General features: G+C 44.5%; 1 protein-coding gene across 1 annotated transcript in view; it reads left to right on the top strand.

Moving 5' to 3' along the window:
• Positions 1-18,783, top strand: part of CNST (consortin, connexin sorting protein) — a 233,628-nt gene that overhangs the window by 202,046 nt on the left and 12,799 nt on the right. Inside the window, exon 10 of the mRNA XM_068231951.1 lies at positions 11,595-11,730. Within this exon, the coding sequence (XP_068088052.1) occupies positions 11,595-11,730 (136 nt within the window). The remainder of the gene's footprint in view (positions 1-11,594; positions 11,731-18,783) is intronic.

Raw genomic sequence — 18,783 nt, 5'->3', positions numbered from 1 at the left:
ACGCGCTTCTGGTGAGTGCAATCACATTGGGAGAGAGGCTGAAATCCCATATTTGGTGGAGGCACTACCCCCAGGAGTGCATGCAAGGGGTGCAGACTGTGTTTTTTAAAAACAATACTTTGCACTATGTGCGTATTTTAAATCTTTTCTCGGGTTGGAATGCGCAGTGAATCGTTGTGGAATATTATTATTTATATAGAGCTGACATCTTCCACAGCCCTTTACACAGTTCATAGTTTTGTTACTAATTCAGCGGAGCTCTCAATCTTACACCTACCATAGTCATATGTCTATCGTAGTCTAGAGCCAATTTTTAGGGGGAAGCCAGTGAACTTATCTGTATGTTTTTGGGATGTGGGAGGAAACAGGAGCGCCCGTAGAAAACTCACACAAACACAAGGAGAACATACAAACTCCTTGCAGATGTTTCCCTTGCTGGGATTTGAACCGGGGACCCAGTACTGCAAGGCCAGAGTGCCATCCACTATGCCACCGTGCTACCCACTTTTACAGTAATTTTCCAGGTTTTAGTATCAAGAAAACTTCCTATATCTATATAGTGCTGTATATTGATTGTAGCCCCACCCTCCCTGTGATGCTTTGCCTAGACTGTTTAGCTACATGGAATTCTCCTCCCAGAGCATTCTGGCATTATTTTTACTGCCTTCAGAATTATCAGAAACATATATTCTGTAGAGCTGCACCTGATAGGCCTTAAAGTGAACCCAAGGTGAAAGTTATATGGAGGCTGCCATATTCATTTACTTTTAAGCACTACCAGTTGCCAGGCTGTCCTGCTGATCCTCTGGCTCTAATACTTTCAGCCGTAGACCCTGAACAAGCATATGCAAATCAGGTGTTTATGACATTATTGTCAAATCTGACAAGATTAGCTGCATGCTTGTTTCTGGTGACACTACTGCAGCCAAATAGATCGGCAGAGTTGTCAGTCGACTAGTATTGTTTAAGAGGAAACAAATATGGCAGCCTCCATATCACTCTCACCTCAGGTTCACTTTAGGAGGTCACCACCTTTGATCCATTTCAGAATGCAAATGTGAGGAAAAATTTCACAATAGGAAAACAATGACTAAACAAGGCAATGTTCTTACCATCTTCATAGTCTTAGTCGTTGGACCAGATGGCCTATAGGCCACAGGTCCTCAAGCTAATTAAAGAGACACTGAAGACTCATAAAAATCCTCTTTTCACTTCAAAAATCTGTTTCTCATCCCTGCCCTGCCTAAAAGGCTGCATCCCTGTGGCTATAATCTAACTAAATCCCCCCTAACTCCCCCCTCCCTTTCCCCGCAAAATCCACGACTTTCTTGGTCGTGGATGTTGCTGCTGTTGGTGGCAGAGCTTTCAGCCGCAGCTCTGCCTCCATTCGCGTCTATCAACTGCGGATCTCTGCCTCTCCCCCGCCCTTCTCAGTGAAGGAAGATTAAGAGAGGTGGGGGAGAGGCGGCGATCCGGGCTGATAGACGCGCTGAGAGGCAGAGCTGCAGCTGAAAGCTCGGCCTCTCACGGAAGTGCTGCCCGGATTACCCCCGGGGAGTTTGGGGGGATTAAGTTAAATTGAAGCCGCGAGGATGCAGTGTTTTAGGTAGGGCAGGGATGAGAAACAGATTTTTGAAGTAAAAAGCTGATTTTTAAGAGACTTCCGAGTCTCTTTAAATCTAAGCAAAACATATTACCCTCGATTAAAGGGAACCTAAAGCAAGGCTTCCATATTTATTGCCTTTTAACCACTTGCCGACCACCCACTGCCTATGGGCGTCGGCAAAGTGGCACCCCCAGGACTGCGTAATGCCGATCGGCGGCGGCTCCTGGTGGACTGAATTGCCGGGGATCGCACGCAGTGATGCGCGTGCATCCGCCGGCATTAGGCTTCGCCCACCCGTGACATCAACCCGCCGGCCAATTAGCAGCAACGGCGGGTTGTTAACCCCCAATCTGCCGCAAAGTAAGCGTATAATATGCTTTGTAATGTATACAAAGCGTATTATACAGGCTGCCTCCTGCCCTGGTGGTCCCAGTGATCGAGGGACCACCAGGGCAGGAGGCAGCCCCCCTAGTAAACACATACACACACTGATCCTGCCCCTGATCGCCCACAGCACCCCTCAGACCCCCCCTCCCCTATCACCCCCTCAGACCACTGTTTGCACCCAATCACCCCCCTAATCACCCATCAATCACTCCCTGTCACTATCTGTCAACGCTATATTTTAGATTAGGTCCTAAACTGCCCCCTGGGGGCTCCTGATCACACACACACACCCTCAGATCCTCCTCAACCCCCCCCCCCCCGACCCCACCCCTGTGTACTGTATACATCTATCCTCCCCTGTAATCACCCACTGATCACCTGTCAATCACCCCCTGTCACCACCTGTCACTGCCACCCATCAGATCAGACCCTAACCTGCCACTAGCGGGCACCTGATCACCTGCCCACACCCTCAGATCGCCCGCAGACCCACCCTCCAATCACCTCCCAAGTGCATTGTTTACATCTGTTCTCCCCTCTAATCACCCACTGATCACCCATCAATCACCCCCTGTCACCACCTGTCACTGCTACCCATCAGATCAGACCCTCATCTGCCCCTTGCGGGCACCCAATCACCCGCCCACACACTCAGATCGCCCTCAGACCAAACACCCCCCCCCGATCACCTTGCTAGTGCATTGCTTGCATCTATTCTCCACTCTAATCACACCCTGATCACCTATCAAATAACCGTCACCACCTGTCACTGCTACCCATCAGATCAGACCTTAATCTGCCCCTTGCGGGCACCCAATTACTCGCCCACACCCTCAAACACCCCTGATCACCTCCCCAGTGCATTGCTTGCATCTATTCCCCCCTCTAATCACACCCTGAGACACCCATCAATCACCACCTGTCACCACCTAGCACACCTACCCATCAGATCAGGCCCTAATTTGCCCCGTGTGGGCTCCTGATCACTCGGCCAAACCCCCAGATCCCCCTCAGACCCCCTTCCGATCACCTCGCCAGTGCATTGATTGCATCTATTCTCCCCTCTAATCTCCCACTGAGACACCCATCAATCACCTCCTGTCACCCCCTAGCACTCCTATCCATCAGATCAGGCCCTAATCTGCCCCCTGCGGGCTTCTGATCACCCGGCCAAACCCTCACCCGCCCCACCGCAGTGACAGAATTTTTTTCCTGATCACTGCTGGTCTCTACAAATTAATTGTGGCTGAGACCAGCCGTTATGCCACACAATACGCAACCGCCAATCCAAGAAGCTACCAAGCCCAGCCTTTTCGGTGGAAACCACTCCAAGTTTCCGAACGTAACATTTTTGGGGGGCCTTCTCCCTAACATGGGTCTAGTCAAAAAGAATGTATTGCGGTCCTATTGGTCTACGCACCCAATACATCATATGCCCATGTTCTCTGCTGCCATGTCCAGGTCACGATTTGAGAACATCCTGCGCTTCCTGCACTTTAGTGCCAATACAACCTGTCATCTCAGAGGCCACCCTGCTTGTGACCGGTTCCAAAAAATTCAGCCCCTCATAGACCACCTGTCACCAACATTTGCAGGTGCTTATACCCCTGAACAGTCATTTTGAGGCATTTGGTTTCCAGACTACTCCTCACAGTTTTGGGCCCCTAAAATGCCAGGGCAGTATAGGAACCCCACAAGTGACCCCATTTTAGAATGAAGACACCCCAAGGTATTCCGTTAGGTGTAAGATGAGTTCATAGAAGATTTTATTTTTTTTCAAAAGTTAGTGGAAAATGGCACTTTGTGAAAAAAAACAATAAAATTCAATTTCCGCTAACTTGTGACAAAAAATAAAATCTTCTATGAACTCACCATACACCTAACGGAATACCTTGGGGTGTCTTCTTTTTAAAATGGGATCACTTGTGGGATTCCTATACTGCCCTGACATTTTATGGGCCCTAAACCGTGAGGAGTAGTCTTGAAACCAAATGTCTCAAAATTACCTGTGAAATCCTAAAGGTACTCATTGGACTTTGGGCCCCTTAGCGCAGTTAGGGTGCAAAAAAGTGCCACACGTGGTATCACCGTACTCAGGAGAAGTGCTGGGTGGGAGAAATATCTCTGTAAATGGACAATTGTGTATAAAAAAATCAAAAAATTGTCATTTACAGAGATATTTCTCCCACCCAGCATGGGTATATGTAAAAATACACCCCATAAGATAATAATTGAACCGATTAGTGTCAGATAATTAAACATTGCCTCTTTGCAGCTCTCGTGTCTGCACATTTGTTTACTTGCCCAGCCATGACGTACAGGGATCCCTCGTAGCTGTGGCAACCTTTGCCCATGGATTAATACTTATGTGCTTTACTATGCTTGGAAGAGTTGTTCCACCCACATCACTATAATAGCAGGACTGTGTATCCACTTCCAATCTCTATCAGCCCATTGAGACAGCTGGGGGTCAGACCGGAGGTATGTCTCTACCCGAGATACTTATCGCGGTGACTTTGTGCACTGCTCATTTGTGCACCTGGCCGTGGAACTTTAGCTGTTCACTTTGGCTTTGAATGCTGGATATGTCAAGTTCTGAGGAGGATTACATCTCAGACGCAGTGGTTATTGGCAGCATCGCCATTACTGTACAAGGTGACCATGTCACAGCAGGAAGAGAACATTTTTACCATTTTGAATTCATTTATACTATATCGCTAATTACATGCCCTTATTTGCAAAAATCGTGACATACGCATTAAAAAAGTCCCTAGGGTAACTATTTATGTATTTTTTTTAAATGTCACTTTCTTAACAAGTGTATTTTTTTAATAACTGGGGGGGGGGGGGGGTGTTGTAAGGAGTTTATTAATGGGTGATTTATTTGTTTCATTTCATGTATGCACCGTGGGCAGCACGGTGGCGTAATGGTTAGCTCTCTCGCCTTGCAGCGCTGGGTCCCTGGTTCGAATCCCAGCCAGGGCACTATCTGCAAAGAGTTTGTATGTTCTCTCCGTGTCTGCGTGGGTTTCCTCCGGGCACTCCGGTTTCCTCCCACATTCCAAAAACATACGGATAAGTTAATTGGCTCCCCCTAAACTTGGCCCTAGACTACGGTACTTACACTACATAATATAGACATATGGCAATGGTAGGGATTAGATTGTGAGCTCCTTTGAGGGACAGTTAGTGACAAGATATATATATACACTGTACAGCGCTGCGTAATATGTCGGCGCTATATAAATACTAAATAATAATAATAAAAGTGTATGTAGGTGTACCTCTAGCATCTCACTGATGCCGTAACGAGTAAACGGCTCTTTGATCAGGTTTGGGAACACCTGTTCCCATTCACCAATCAGTATACACACAGGGGCAGCAACAACACGTGCAAAGCAAGTGCGGTGGACGATAGTTGTGAGGTACGAATATCTACACGTCTGTAGCTAAGATGAAGTCTCAAGGGGCCGGTCCGATAACTAGTTAAAATATCATTCCGGAAACTTAATTTTTGAAGATGAAGCTAAAGCTGAAATATTAATTGCATAGTTTGATGATCCTAGGAACTAGTACAAATTAGGTAAATTTCTTTCCTGCACCCTCACAAATTATTGTGGGCGCAGGACAGAAATTTAGCAAATTTTTACTTGTTCATTTTTTTTCCCTTGAACTGACAAACTGATGCCTTTTTTTCCAAACAAACTATGTTCCTACAGTATTTTAAGCCTGGTACACACATCCAATTTTGATTGGCCAATTTTACCACTTTCGTGTAGTATAAGAGCTTGCGGACACAATCTTTTTATAGTGTTCAAAGTCTGTTGGCCCTCATTCTACATGTAGGTGGTAAAATAGATCAGAGATTGACCAATCAAAATTTGATGTGTGTATGCACCTTAAGGCCTCTTTCCCACTAAGACGCAACATTAGATGCGATGTTAAGGTCGCACAACGTGCCCCTAACGCAACGCATGGTGGTCGTATTAGAGGACGCTACATAGAGCCGCGTTAAAGCAGTAGGATCAGCCATACTATGCCAGGGGAAAAAAAAACACATATATAAGTAGATAAATACTTTATCTACTTACATAACACATGTATTATACTCTCCATGTTTTGATTTCAGTGAATGTTATATAGTAAATTACGAGAATTCTGTTCCTGGTGAGGGCCATGTCTTTTGCCCACAGTTAAGGCTAACTCGTGATGTCATTTCTGCCCTTTACTTTTTTTCTTGTCTCCTCCAATAGCTGAGTCACCTCAGCCATGCTTGTAAACACAAGTGAGTAGGGGATTAGGTTTCAGATAAGCAGCTGGCAGGGAAATAAAGGGAAGAGGAGGAATAGATTATAGATAAAAAGAACCCCCAGCATGCAATTCTTTGGCACCGACTACTAAAGGGCCAGTGCTCCTTAAGTATGTGATAACTCCAAATCATAACCGCAGAAAAAGTTTTGAATGCAGGCTTAGCATCTTTATCACTTAATACACTCAGACCAGTTGCTGTTGGAATTTGATTTTTATGGTGACGATACCGCTTTAAGCGGCTCGTGATGCATACTTTTTGACGCATGCGCCGGTGGAGACCACGTGGGCGGAACACTCCGCGTCACGTGGTCCCACCAGTCAATAAGCGGCCGCTCCAGGAAGAAAACACTGCAGTGCAGTGAATATTAATTAGCCATGTGGCTGGGATCACTAGCGGACTCTCCCCTCCTCCTCGTGCACGGAAAAAACAACATTACTGAGCATGTGCACACAGTATAACCCGGCTAATAACGTGTATAAAGTACTGCATGCAGTACTTTAACTTAACGTGCAACGTTACAATGTAACGCAATGTGGGCACTATGAACAGCCCATTGATTTTTCATTACTGTGCGTTGGGCTGCGTTACAGGCGGCTGTAACGTCCCACTGTGAAAGCAGCCTAAAGTAAACCTGAAATGAAAGAAAAGTAAAGTTTATACATACCTGGGGCTTCCTCCAGCCCCCTCTAAGTCGATTGCTCCCTTGCCATCCTCCTCCTCCTCCTGGATCCATCGGTAGATGCCCTGTTATGTTCACCAGTCTGAGCATACTGTGCATGCGTGGCATGGCTGCGCGCACGTGCCCTGACCCGCTCTCGTTGCCGGGAGCATTTGTGCCTGCGCAGTACTACTGATTCTACAGAGTACTATTCTCTGCGCAGGCAGAGAATGCCGCAGGAGCGCAACGGGGGAGCGTGTGCAGCTGGACTGCTCCTGCCCGGACTGCTGAAGATAACAAGGCATCTACCAGTGGATCCAGGAGGAGGAGGATGGTAAGAGAGCGATTGGTCTGGTTGGGCTGGAGGAAGCCCCAGTATGTATAGTTTTCCCCCCTGCTATCTCAGGTACACTTTAACATTCAGCTTGATTGAATAGCAAGCTTAGTTGGATGCCCTACGTGTGAAATACAGTGTCTTGAGCTGAGAGATGATTGGCAGGTGGGTCAGAGTGTTTTCCATTTGCTAGCACCACCAAGCAGCCACTGACTAAGCTTAACATCTGCTGGTGAATAGTTATCCCAAAAAAGGTAATCCAATGATTTTTGCACTCTGAGAGGAAAATGCTCTTTCAGCTGGGTCTGTAGATAACCTACACTTTGGCTGTTGTGCTTAACTAATTTTGTTTTTTACCACTTTACCCCCGCGCGTACGTATTTCTCCGCCCCTTTTTCCATCCTTTAAAAACCAGGGACGGAGAAACACGTACTTTCCGCGTTCCCGACGCTGCCCGCGCTCCCGCTCGTAAACACGCCGCCGCCCGCTCGCCCAGAGATCAATGAACGGGAAAATCCATTCCCGTTCGTTGATCTAAGCCCCGCAATGATCAGCTGCTCTCCTATGGGCAGCGCGATCATTGTGAGAAAAAACTCACGTGTCCAGCCTCCTTATTCTTCCTCCAAGCTTCCGGAAGGAAGCTTGGAGGTCGCATTAAAACAAAAAGTTACTGTGGCCATCTTGTGGCCAAATAGTAAACTACACCCTACACATTTTTCACATACAAATAAATGACTTTTACACATAAAATTAACTCATTACCTCCCACACTCCCCATTTTTTTTTTTTTTTTGTAATTAAAAAAAAATTAAAAAATTTACAATTAAAAAAAATACATAAATAGTTACCTTAGGGACTGAACTTTTTAAATATTTATGTCAATAGGGTATAACACTGTTACTTTATAAACTATGGGCTTGTAATTAGGGATGGACGCAAAACTGAAAAAAATGCACCTTTATTTCCAAATAAAATATTGGCGCCAAACATTGTGATAGGGACATAATTTAAATGGTTTTATAACCGGGACAAAAGGGCAAATACGTTTCATGGGTTTTAATTACAGTAGCATGCATTATTTAAAAACTATAATGGCCGAAAACTGAAAAATAATTATTTTTTTCCCCACATTTTTCCTATTTTCCCATTAAAACACATTTAGAAAAAAATAATTCTTGGCATAATGTCCCACCTAAAGAAAGCCTAATTGGTGGCGAAAAAAACAAGATATAGTTCATTTCATTGCGATAAGTAATAATAAAGTTATAGACGAATGAATGGAAGGAGCGCTGAAAGGTGAAAATTGCTCTGGTGCTCAGGGGGTAAAACCCCTCAGTGGTGAAGTGGTTAAAGTTTAGATAGATATTGCTCTTGGACAGATACAGATAGCCTCTTGGAGTCCGGGAAGTGAGCGCTGACAGTGCATTGTGAGCATGTGGTTACATCCCCATTCTACCCATGTGACCATATGCCAGCCCTGTTTTATGTGGGGGGGCATGGCTATGATTATTTATGTAGTTGAACTCTACTTCCTGGAAGCTTTGACTGTAGAGTGGCTGCCACAGATTTCTGTAGTCTTGTTTTTCCATGCAAGCAGTATAGATGGAATAGTAAAACTGTATGCAAATACTGTGAAGCTTTTGGCCTCTTTACAGGAACTGCTGAAGGCTCATCGCCTTTCAGCTGCTTCTGTCCACCAGCCAGATGCTTGCTAGCGCTCTACACTGGCAGTGAACAGGGGGCCCTCCCCTATGTAGTTGTATCCGTGCTCATACACAATATTACTGGTGTTACCGAATGCCGCCATTCGGCTACATTTAATTGCGGCTGAATGGCACTTGTGGCCGGCAGCCGGGCAGAACTACTCATAAATTGAGCAGTTCAGCTGTTTGTCCGTGGAAAAGGGGCCTTAGTTGAGCACCCCATGGAAGGAGCGCTCTGTACTAAATAGTAGTGAGAAAGTGCCTCATACATCACTCTAAAAGTCTTTTTGATGCATTATAAATAATAGCCTGAACTGGGGCTTTTAAGGTTTTGCTGAATGTATTTAATACGCTATTTTTACGCTTCGGTAGGACGCTTTTACGCATGGTTGCAGTTGAGGAATTTACGTGTACGTTTTTACGCATTATCAGGACGCTTTTACGCATGGAAGTGGCGGACGTCATTGACGTCAATTCGTTCCGTTTTTCGGCAGTACGCTTCTCGCATTGCCCTCTGGGAGATTGAGAGGAGCGTTATGACAGTGCTGTGGTTTCCCATCAGGTCCTCCTGACTTGGTAAGTGCTGATTGGCCATTAAGGATATGACACTTTTTAAATCATGCTGTGGTAACGGCTGCTGATTTACATATCTGTTCCCCATCAGGTCCTCTCATTATGCTTTGCCCTGTGATTGGACATTCATGCTTTTTTGTATTGTGATGTTATCTGATTGGTCCATGTGACCTTATTGAAACTGTATATAAATGCCATTGTGTTTGTTATCTCTTTTGAGTGAGCCTTTACAGCTTGAGGAAGGAGTTTGCCTCCGAAACAGTGTCTGTCGCTGTCCCTGGGCTTTATCTTTATGCAATAAAGAGCTTGAATACATCCACATGGTGCTGCTGACCTCTTCTACTTATGCTTTGGGAGCTGCTGGACTACAGCGCCATATCAGCTTAGCACACGGATACCCTCACTAGGGTGCCTATCGACTGTGGTGTAACATGGATATGGTCCGAGATGTTGGCACCGTGAGTGGTAATGAACGCAACCTGGCGGCCATCACCCTTGCCTATGCGGTTGAAGAGGCGGCACAGATAATGGCAGAGGCGGCTGGTGAGACCTCCTTCCTACAAAAAATGGATCCTAAGCCCCTGAAAAGGGAACTGGAACAGCTGAAGCGTCGGCGCATTGACCTCGACTTGCACGCCAAAACTTTGGCAGAGTACCACAGATGTGGACGTATTCCAAGACAGATGAGAGCTAATGTGGCCCCACTTCTCTTCCCTAGAGATTGTGATTTCTGTGTTGGATGGGAACATATTTGGAATAAAGCGGCCTTCGACGCCATGGTACACACTGTGGTGAGAATTCGTAAGAAGCTTCCAGTGATTGATTCTAAGATCTCTACGATCGAATCTAGCCTGGAGGAACTTTTGCCTGTTAAGGAGCTTACTCAGTATGAGGATCAACCACAACTCCGTATGGACACCTACCTGAATACAGGTGAGGAGGAGAAACGTATGAAGTTCCAGCAGGACGCAATGGATTATTCCTCGGGCTTCGTATATGCCTGGCAGAAGGCTCCAAGTGCTCGTAAAAGGAGACCCCCCTTCCAAAGACCAAGGCGTCCAGGCAAACCAGGCCAACCTAAGGGACCGGCTCCGTCTAACAGTGAGGCATCATCGGATGTCCCAGTATCCTCTGGGGGTGAGAGTTCACCTACTACACATCGAAAAAACGAAGAGGGGGCAAACGGTACAAGCAAAGATGCCGGAAGCAACAAGGAGGTCCCCAAAACCAACAAAAGGAATCTTCGACAACGCAAAAATTAGTTGTCAATATTTCACATCATGTGCTTTTGAATGAAGAAACTAAGGCCCTTAATCATGGTTTGGATTTCTGCCCCACCAACCCTCCGGATTTTTTCCTCATAGAACAGGAATGCTATCGCTTCCTGCGAAGCATTAAATTGAAGGCCTTCTTCTCCACTAATAATTTTTTACCTCGACAACGGATTGAAAGGGAAGGACTCTTTTCACTAAGGGACTACCAGCTTACGAATAAGAGTTCCTTTGTTCCACCCAGCCACCCTACTATTGATATTTTTGCTTCTAAATTGATGGATGGAATTAAGGCGATGGAGCTGGACTTTAACAATGGTCATTTGAAGATCAAATTAAATTTAAGTAGTTCTTAAAGGGATGTGCTGGCTTCTGTACAGAGGAACTCTGATATCACTGTTCGGGTAGCAGATAAAGGGGGAGCAGTAGTGGTCATGGACACTAGTTATTACAGAGAGGAGATTTTGTTGCAGCTTGACCATACTTCAGTCTATAAGAAATTGAATTGATTGAAATGCATGATAGCTTTCATCTTCCTGTTAATTTGAATCGTATTTGTTACAGCAAATAAAAAGAAATGTTAGAAAATTGTACAATGACTGCTATAAAATCACACGACACATTCAAATTATTTCCCATAAAATGAAAAAAAAAATGTTTGAACAGAATATTATGTTAATACACTGTAAGATTACTAAAATTGTTCCTTATTCTGCAAAATATGTACTTATGTCTTATTGATCTCTTCAGGTGAATCCTGCAGCTGGTCTGGTGTCTATTCTAAAGAAACGGAATGACAACGAAGGAGACAAGCCTTCCCAGTCATTGCAAAAACAGGCAAAGAGGAAAGTACGTTTTCAAGAAACCGAAGATCCACTTGACCAAGGTTGTATTTTCCCAATTTTCATTTTTTTTTTTTAAATTATTGAATAGATATGCAGAAATATATAAAACTTGTGAGAAAATTCTTAATAACAGAACCTGGGTGCGCTGGGCCGAGACATGTTACACTCAAAAGCTCAAGACAAGAAAGTAATACCTTATATATACCTAATACACAGGTTCTGTTCCAAGAGATTGTTTGTAAGTTGAGTCCTGTGTTATACATAGTGAAACGTGGATTAATGATTTACTTCTAGATAACTCTGGATTTGGATGTAGAGTTTAAACTATGTTTTTTTATTGTTTTTAATTTGCTTTTAATGCGTTTCAAACTACTTATAACAACATATAAAAATTACTTCTAACAGCATATACAGTACTGTGACATTTAACAACAAAAGTATGTAATAAAAAGTATTGTATATTTTGTACATGAAGATAACTTTGTATCTCTGAAATGTTGTAGCTCAAGTTGTTTGTAAGTAGGGGACTGTCTGTATACAGAATAGTTTTCTAGGTGTATTTTTTTTTTCCAATCACTCACTCATCTCAAAACATCTACTCATACCTGGTAGTTTGCATGATGCCACATGCATTCCATTCTATATAAATACACGAGATATTAGCTAGATTGCTTCTCCCATCTATAAAACTTAAAGGACAACTATCAAAGTTAAAGGAACTCCAAGGAGTAGTTAAAAACAAAATTGGAACTTACCTGGGGCTTTCTCCAGCCCATCGTAGCTCGAGAGGTCCCCTGGCGTCGTATTGGCTCCTCTGCCAGTCCCTCCGCATCACGACCAGCGACACCGAGGCCAAGTGTCAGGCTGACACTTCCTGAATGAAGACGCTGGTCGTCATCACGCCGGTCAATATGTGACAGTACTGCGCATGTGCGGTTTTCTAACTGTAAACCGCGCATGCATAGTACTGTCACGCCGGCCGCCGTGAAGACGCGTAGTGGCCGGTGTGAAGACGACGAGCGTCATCGTTCAGGAAGTGTCAGCCCGACACTCAGCCCCGGTGTTGCTGCTCGTGACTTCTGTGGAGGGAGAGGAGCCAAGAGGACGCCGGGGGACCTCCCGACCTATGGTGGGCTGGAGAAAGCCCCAGGTAAGTTCCGAATTTGTTTTTAACTACTCCTTGGAGTCCCTTACAATACAACAGCTTTTTTTTCATGTTTTATGTGAAGAAAATTTACAGAGAACAGTTTTCACTGTGTGCATTACTATGGAGGACTGTGTCAAGCACATCCAACATACATAAGCAATCTTCGCTGGCTGTAATCCTATGAGTAAAATGTATTCAAAATGATAGAAAGCAGAAATATACAGTAGCAGTAAAAAGTATGTGAACCCTTTGGAATTATAAGGATTTCTGCACCACTTGGTAATAAAATGTGATCTAATCTTCGTCTAAGTCACAATAGACTATATACAGTCTGAGTAAACTAATACCACACAGATAATTAAATGTTTCCATGTTTTTATTGAACACACCATGTAAACATTCACAATGCAGATGGAAAAAGTATGTGAACCCTAGGATGTACTAACTGGTTGAACCTCCTTTGGCAGCAATAACTTCAACCAAACATTTCCTGTAGTTGCAGATCAGACGTGCACAACGGTCAGGAGTAATTTTTGACCATTCCTCTTTACAGAACTGTTTCAAATTCAGCATTATTCTTTGGATGTCTGATGTAAATCGCTCTCTTGAGGTCATGTCACAACATCTCAATCGGGATGAGGTCAGGACTCTGACTGGGCCACTCCAGAAGGTTTATTTTCTTATGTTTAAGCCATTCTGTTGTTGATTTACTTCTATGCTTTAAGTTGTTGTCCTGTTGCAACACCCATCTTCTGCTGAGCTTCAGCTGGTGGCCAGATGGCCTTACGTTCTTCCGCAAAATGTCTTGATAAACTTTGGAATTCATTTATCCTTCAATGATCGCAATCTGTCCAGGCCCTGATGCAACAAAGCAGCCCCAAACCATGATGCCCCCACTATAATACTTCACAGTTGGGATGAGGTTTTGATGTTGGTGTGCTGTGCCTTGTTTTTTCCTCACATAGGCTATCATTCATGAACAGGCTGTCGGTAAACAGAATCAGTGCGGGAAAACGCCGCTGGCGGATTTTTAGACTTCTGGGTGGGCATTCATGAAGATGTATCCATGTGCGGAAGCAGTGCGGAGATTCCCCGAACTAAGCTGGCGGTAGGCAGGCGGTAGGCTTGCGGAGACACGGAAGCTGCCGAGTTGATACATTTCTCCGTGTTCCGCTCTGCTGCAGCTGCCTGGGAGGTCTGTGTGTCTTTATTCACTTACATTAGTATCGCCACATCAGAGGCAGCGGTACTTCCCGACCTCACACCGCTTGCGGTGATCTTCATGAATGAACATTTTGCTACATTTGTACCGATAATCACCGCACAAGGCGGTGATTTATCACTCTGCTCAGTAGTGTCATTTTTCCATGCGGAAAGAGGCTTTATGAATGCTGACTTTGCCGAGTGGTCGGTAAAGTCAGCTGTTTTAAGCATTTCCGCATGCGGAAATGCTTTATGAATGATAGCCATAGTGTTGTGTGTTTCTTCTAAACAACTCAACTTTTGTCTCATCTGTCCACAGAATATTTTGCCAGTACTGCTGTGGAACATCCAGGTACTCATTTGTAAACTTTAAAAGTGCAGCAATGTTTTTTTTTTTTTTTTTTTTTTTTTTTACAACAGATGCTTACTTTGTAGCATCCTCCCATGAACTCCATTCTTGTTTAGTGTTTTACGTATCATAGATTCACTAACAGGGATGTTAGCATATGCCAGAGACTTTTGTAAGTCATTAGCTTATTGAGCATTTTGTGCTGTGCTCTTGCAGTCATCTTAACAGGAAGGCCACTCCTAGGGAGAGTAGCAGCAGTGCTGAACTTTCTCCATTTATAGATAATTTGTCTTACAGTGGACTGATGAACAGCAAGGATTTTGAAGATACTTTTATAACTCTTTCCAGCTTCGTACAAGTAAAAGTTCTTAATTGTAGGTCTTCTGAGAGCTCTTTTGTGCCTGGCATCATTCACATCAGGCAATGCTTCTAGGGAAAAGCAAATCCAAAACTGGTGAGTGTATAGGGCAGGACAGCTGTAACCAACACCTCCAAACTCATCTCATTGATTGGACTCCAGCTGGCTAACACCTCACTCCAATTAGCTGTTGGAGATGTCATTAGTCTATGGGTTCACATACTTTTTCCACCTGCACTGTGAATGTTTACATGGTGTGTTCAATAAAAACATAGAAACATTTAATTATTTGTGTGGTATTAGTTCAAGCAGACTGTGATTGTCTATTGTTGTGACTTAGATGAAGATCAGATCATATTTTATGACCAATTTCTGCAGAAATTCTTATAGTTCCAAAGTGTTCACATACTTTTTACTGCTACTGTAGCTTCAAATAGGTGTGTAAATAACTCATCAGCTGCAGCTCTGTGTGCCTGATCCTATCTGTCTCTCTCGATCTCTCTCTCTCTCTCTCTCTCTCTCTCTCTCTCTCTCTCTCTCTCTCTCTCTCTCTGCCTCGCAGTGTAAACAGTTTACAGACTGGAAGAGGTCATTCTGTATTGGGGGAAGCATGCAAGAACAGGAAAAAGTACAGGTCTCTCTCTTCAGATCCTTCTCTGTAGCTGACAAATCCCTCAGCTGTCATCGTATGAAAAAGCAGTGTGTGTAAGCAGTACAGAAGCAAACAGTAAATCATTCCTCTGTGAATAGTAACAGAGAATTGGAACCTATCTACATGGTATAGCTCTAGCCTGACACCAACACAAACTGTTGCAAACAGGTTGTAAACAAAGTATTTTTTTTTCACACAGCCTGTGATGAGAGACTTCTGCAAAGCTTTCTATTCTTGCTGGCAAAAAGCTCTATGGGTATGTGGGGTTTACAGAAGGACAGTTTCTTTGATAGTTGATCTTTAAGCTGCATACACATTATACTATACTCTGAGGTGGTTGTTAGTGGCCATCTCGGCCATGAATCCAACATGTGTGCAGGTGTCCCTAAAGCTCAATAGATCTTGGCAGGGGACACAAATTTAGTCCAAATTGTGCGTGGTTTTGCATCTTAAAGTAAACCTGAACTGAAAATAAACTTAAGGGATAACTAAAGTGAATGTGAAGCTAATTTAAAAAAACAAAACAAACAGATACTTACCTAAGGAAAGGCTCTGGGTCCTAATGAGCCTTCCTGTTCCTCTCACGGTTCCATCACTGGATCCCCGGTTCAAATCTCCCGCCACGGGAGGATTTGGTAGTCTTCGGGAACCAGAGTGCTCCCGAAGATGGTTGGTTCTGTACTGTGCATGCGCAAGCGCACCTACTCGCACATACGCAATACAGAGCTAACCATCTTCGGGAGCACTCCAGCTCCTGAAGCCTCGGGCAGCGATCGGAGACTGCTAACAGGGGAGCCAGTGGTGGAATGCGGGGACCGTAGGAGGAACGGGAAGTCTCAAGAGGACCCAGAGCCTTTCCTTTCCTTTGGTGAGTATCTTTTCTTTTTTTATCAGTTAAAATATAGTGCATGTAAACATATACAATGAGGAAGTATATTTCTTCCAGAGTAAAATGAGCCATAATTTACTTTTCTCTGGGGTTGTTGTCACTTACAGTAGGTAGTATAAATCTGACAGAACGGACAGGTTTTGGACTAGCCCATCTCCTCATGGGGGTTTCAAATGGATTTCTTTATTTTCAAAATGCACTTAGTGAATGGCAGTTGCTCCGTTCAACTACCAAAAAAAGTGTACGGTGAGCAGGGAGGCTGGCCAGCATCTTTTTCAGGGAGTGTCTTTATAAAGGATAAAGGTCATGCTGAGAATCCCCTATGGAGAGATGGACTAGCCCAAAACCTGTCGGTAATGTCAGATTTCTACTACTTACTGTAAATGCCAGCAACATAGGAGAAAAATAATTTATGGCTCATTTTACTCAGGAAGAAAGATACTTCTTATTTGAATGTGTTTTAAATTTTAAGAGTTTTGTGACGGTTCCTCTTTTTCCTCTTCTAGTTTTACATGTATACCTATGTAATTTATTCACAATAAGTTACTGAGAGGGTTAAGTGCTATCTAGACATTGTTTTAAGGTGCATGCACATTCGTTTAAACTTAACAGAGATGGCCCCAACTGGCTGCCTCTGCCAAGAATCAAGTTACTCCAGCATGTTGCTGAAAGATTCAAAGCAATGGATCTGGTCAGCGAAGTGGGATGCCCCCCTCCTTACCACTCATGCCAGAATCTGCCCCATCTCATTCCCCCCCCCCCCCCCCCCCCCCAAATTGGCAACAGAATGCATTGTTAGCTTGTATTGTAGGTCTATGATGCACCTGTATAGCACTTTCTTCTAAATTTCCACCCAAGGTATTGATTCCTTATCCCTGCAAGTAACAATAATTGTGCTGTTGTGTGCACCCTTAAATGAAGACATTATCAGGTAGTTGTCTGGCTTTTTAGCTGCTGCTGAAAACATTACTAATGAATTTGACGCTGCTTAATATGTTGGTGCGTTACAAATAAAATAAATTAGTATTACTAATTAATTAAGGTATGTTCAGACAGTCCTTTACTTACAAACACTGGAGTTACAAAGGTCTCGTACGTGGAAAGCTGTCCTTATGTGCAAAATGTACTGTTTTGATATATACTTTTATCACATATTACAGTATTGTATAAACCAGGCATCGGCACTCTATGTCCGGAAGACCATATGCAGTCCATTAATTTTTTTTTAATCTGGCACTCCGCTTCATCCCTGCATCCAGTGATGTACTATATTTACAATAATGTGGGAGAGACGGCTCCCTTGCCCTTTCCCTCCCTTCCTATGCAGAGTTGCAAATGAAGCATAAATGAGATGGCTTAGCTTCCTTCCATAATCTCCCTTCAGCCATGCATCCAGCGTCCCATCTCCATGATTACAGTGCCATCTCATCATGTGACACACTGTCAGTACATGCTAGCTGAGCACATGGCAAGACACACTATAGCCATAGAGATATGAGTTGCATGGCTAAATTCAGACCTCGCCATAAATTGAGAGCCTGTGCTCCACTCGAAACTCTGCATAGGGAGGGAGCGGCGCATCTGCTGACTGCTACATATACTGGGGAGGGTCTACTTAAAGAGAACCTGAGGTGGGGTTCTAAGAATGATATCCGCACACAGAGGCTGGGTCTGCCTCCCAGCCTCTGTTGCTATGTAGTGTCCCCCCCAGCCCCCCCCCCTGCACTCTGCTATGCCCCCATAAATCACAGCTGTGCTGTTGACACGCAGCAGGCTGTGTTTACCTATGTAGTGTCACTCTCGCCGCTCCCCCCGCCTCCTGCATAGCTCCGGTCCCCCCTCCCGCGTTCCTTCCCTCCAATCAGCGGGGAGGAAAGCGACGTGGGGCGGGGACCGGAGCTATGCAGGAGGCAGGGGGAGCGGCAAGAGTGACACTACATAGGTAAACGCAGCCCGCTGCGACACACTGCGTGTCGACAGCGCGGCTGGGATTTATGGGGGCATAGCAGAGCGCAGGGAGGCCTGGGGGGGCACTACATAGGGACAGAGGCTGGGCTGTATAGGCAGACCCAGCCTTTGTGTGTGGATATCATTCTTAGAACCCCACCTCGGGTTCTCTTTAAAGTGAACCAGAGACGAAGCACACTCATGTATTTTACCATATATATCAGTGGGAACATTAGAGAAAACACCTACCCTGCTCTCCGTTTCATCCTCACTGCTAAAAATGTCTGTTATCAGCTGTGATAAGAATCCCCGACTGAGCATTCAGTCTGGCTTTGCTGGGAATAATTATAGCTGAGTCATTATAGCAGAGCCACAAGGGGGCAGGCTTGGGCTTGAAAAGACACCAGAGAAGACAGACTCAGCTATAATCATTCTGTAGCAAAGCCAGACTGAATGTTCAGTCGGGGATTCTTATCAGAGGTGATAACAGTCAGCTTAAACAGAGAACAATGAAACAAAGAGCAGATTAGGTGTTTACTGTCCTGTTCC

The sequence above is a fragment of the Hyperolius riggenbachi genome, chromosome 4 (genome assembly GCF_040937935.1).
Source record: "Hyperolius riggenbachi isolate aHypRig1 chromosome 4, aHypRig1.pri, whole genome shotgun sequence".
Classification (NCBI taxonomy): Eukaryota; Metazoa; Chordata; class Amphibia; order Anura; family Hyperoliidae; genus Hyperolius; species Hyperolius riggenbachi.
This window is presented reverse-complemented; position numbering and strand designations above follow the sequence as displayed.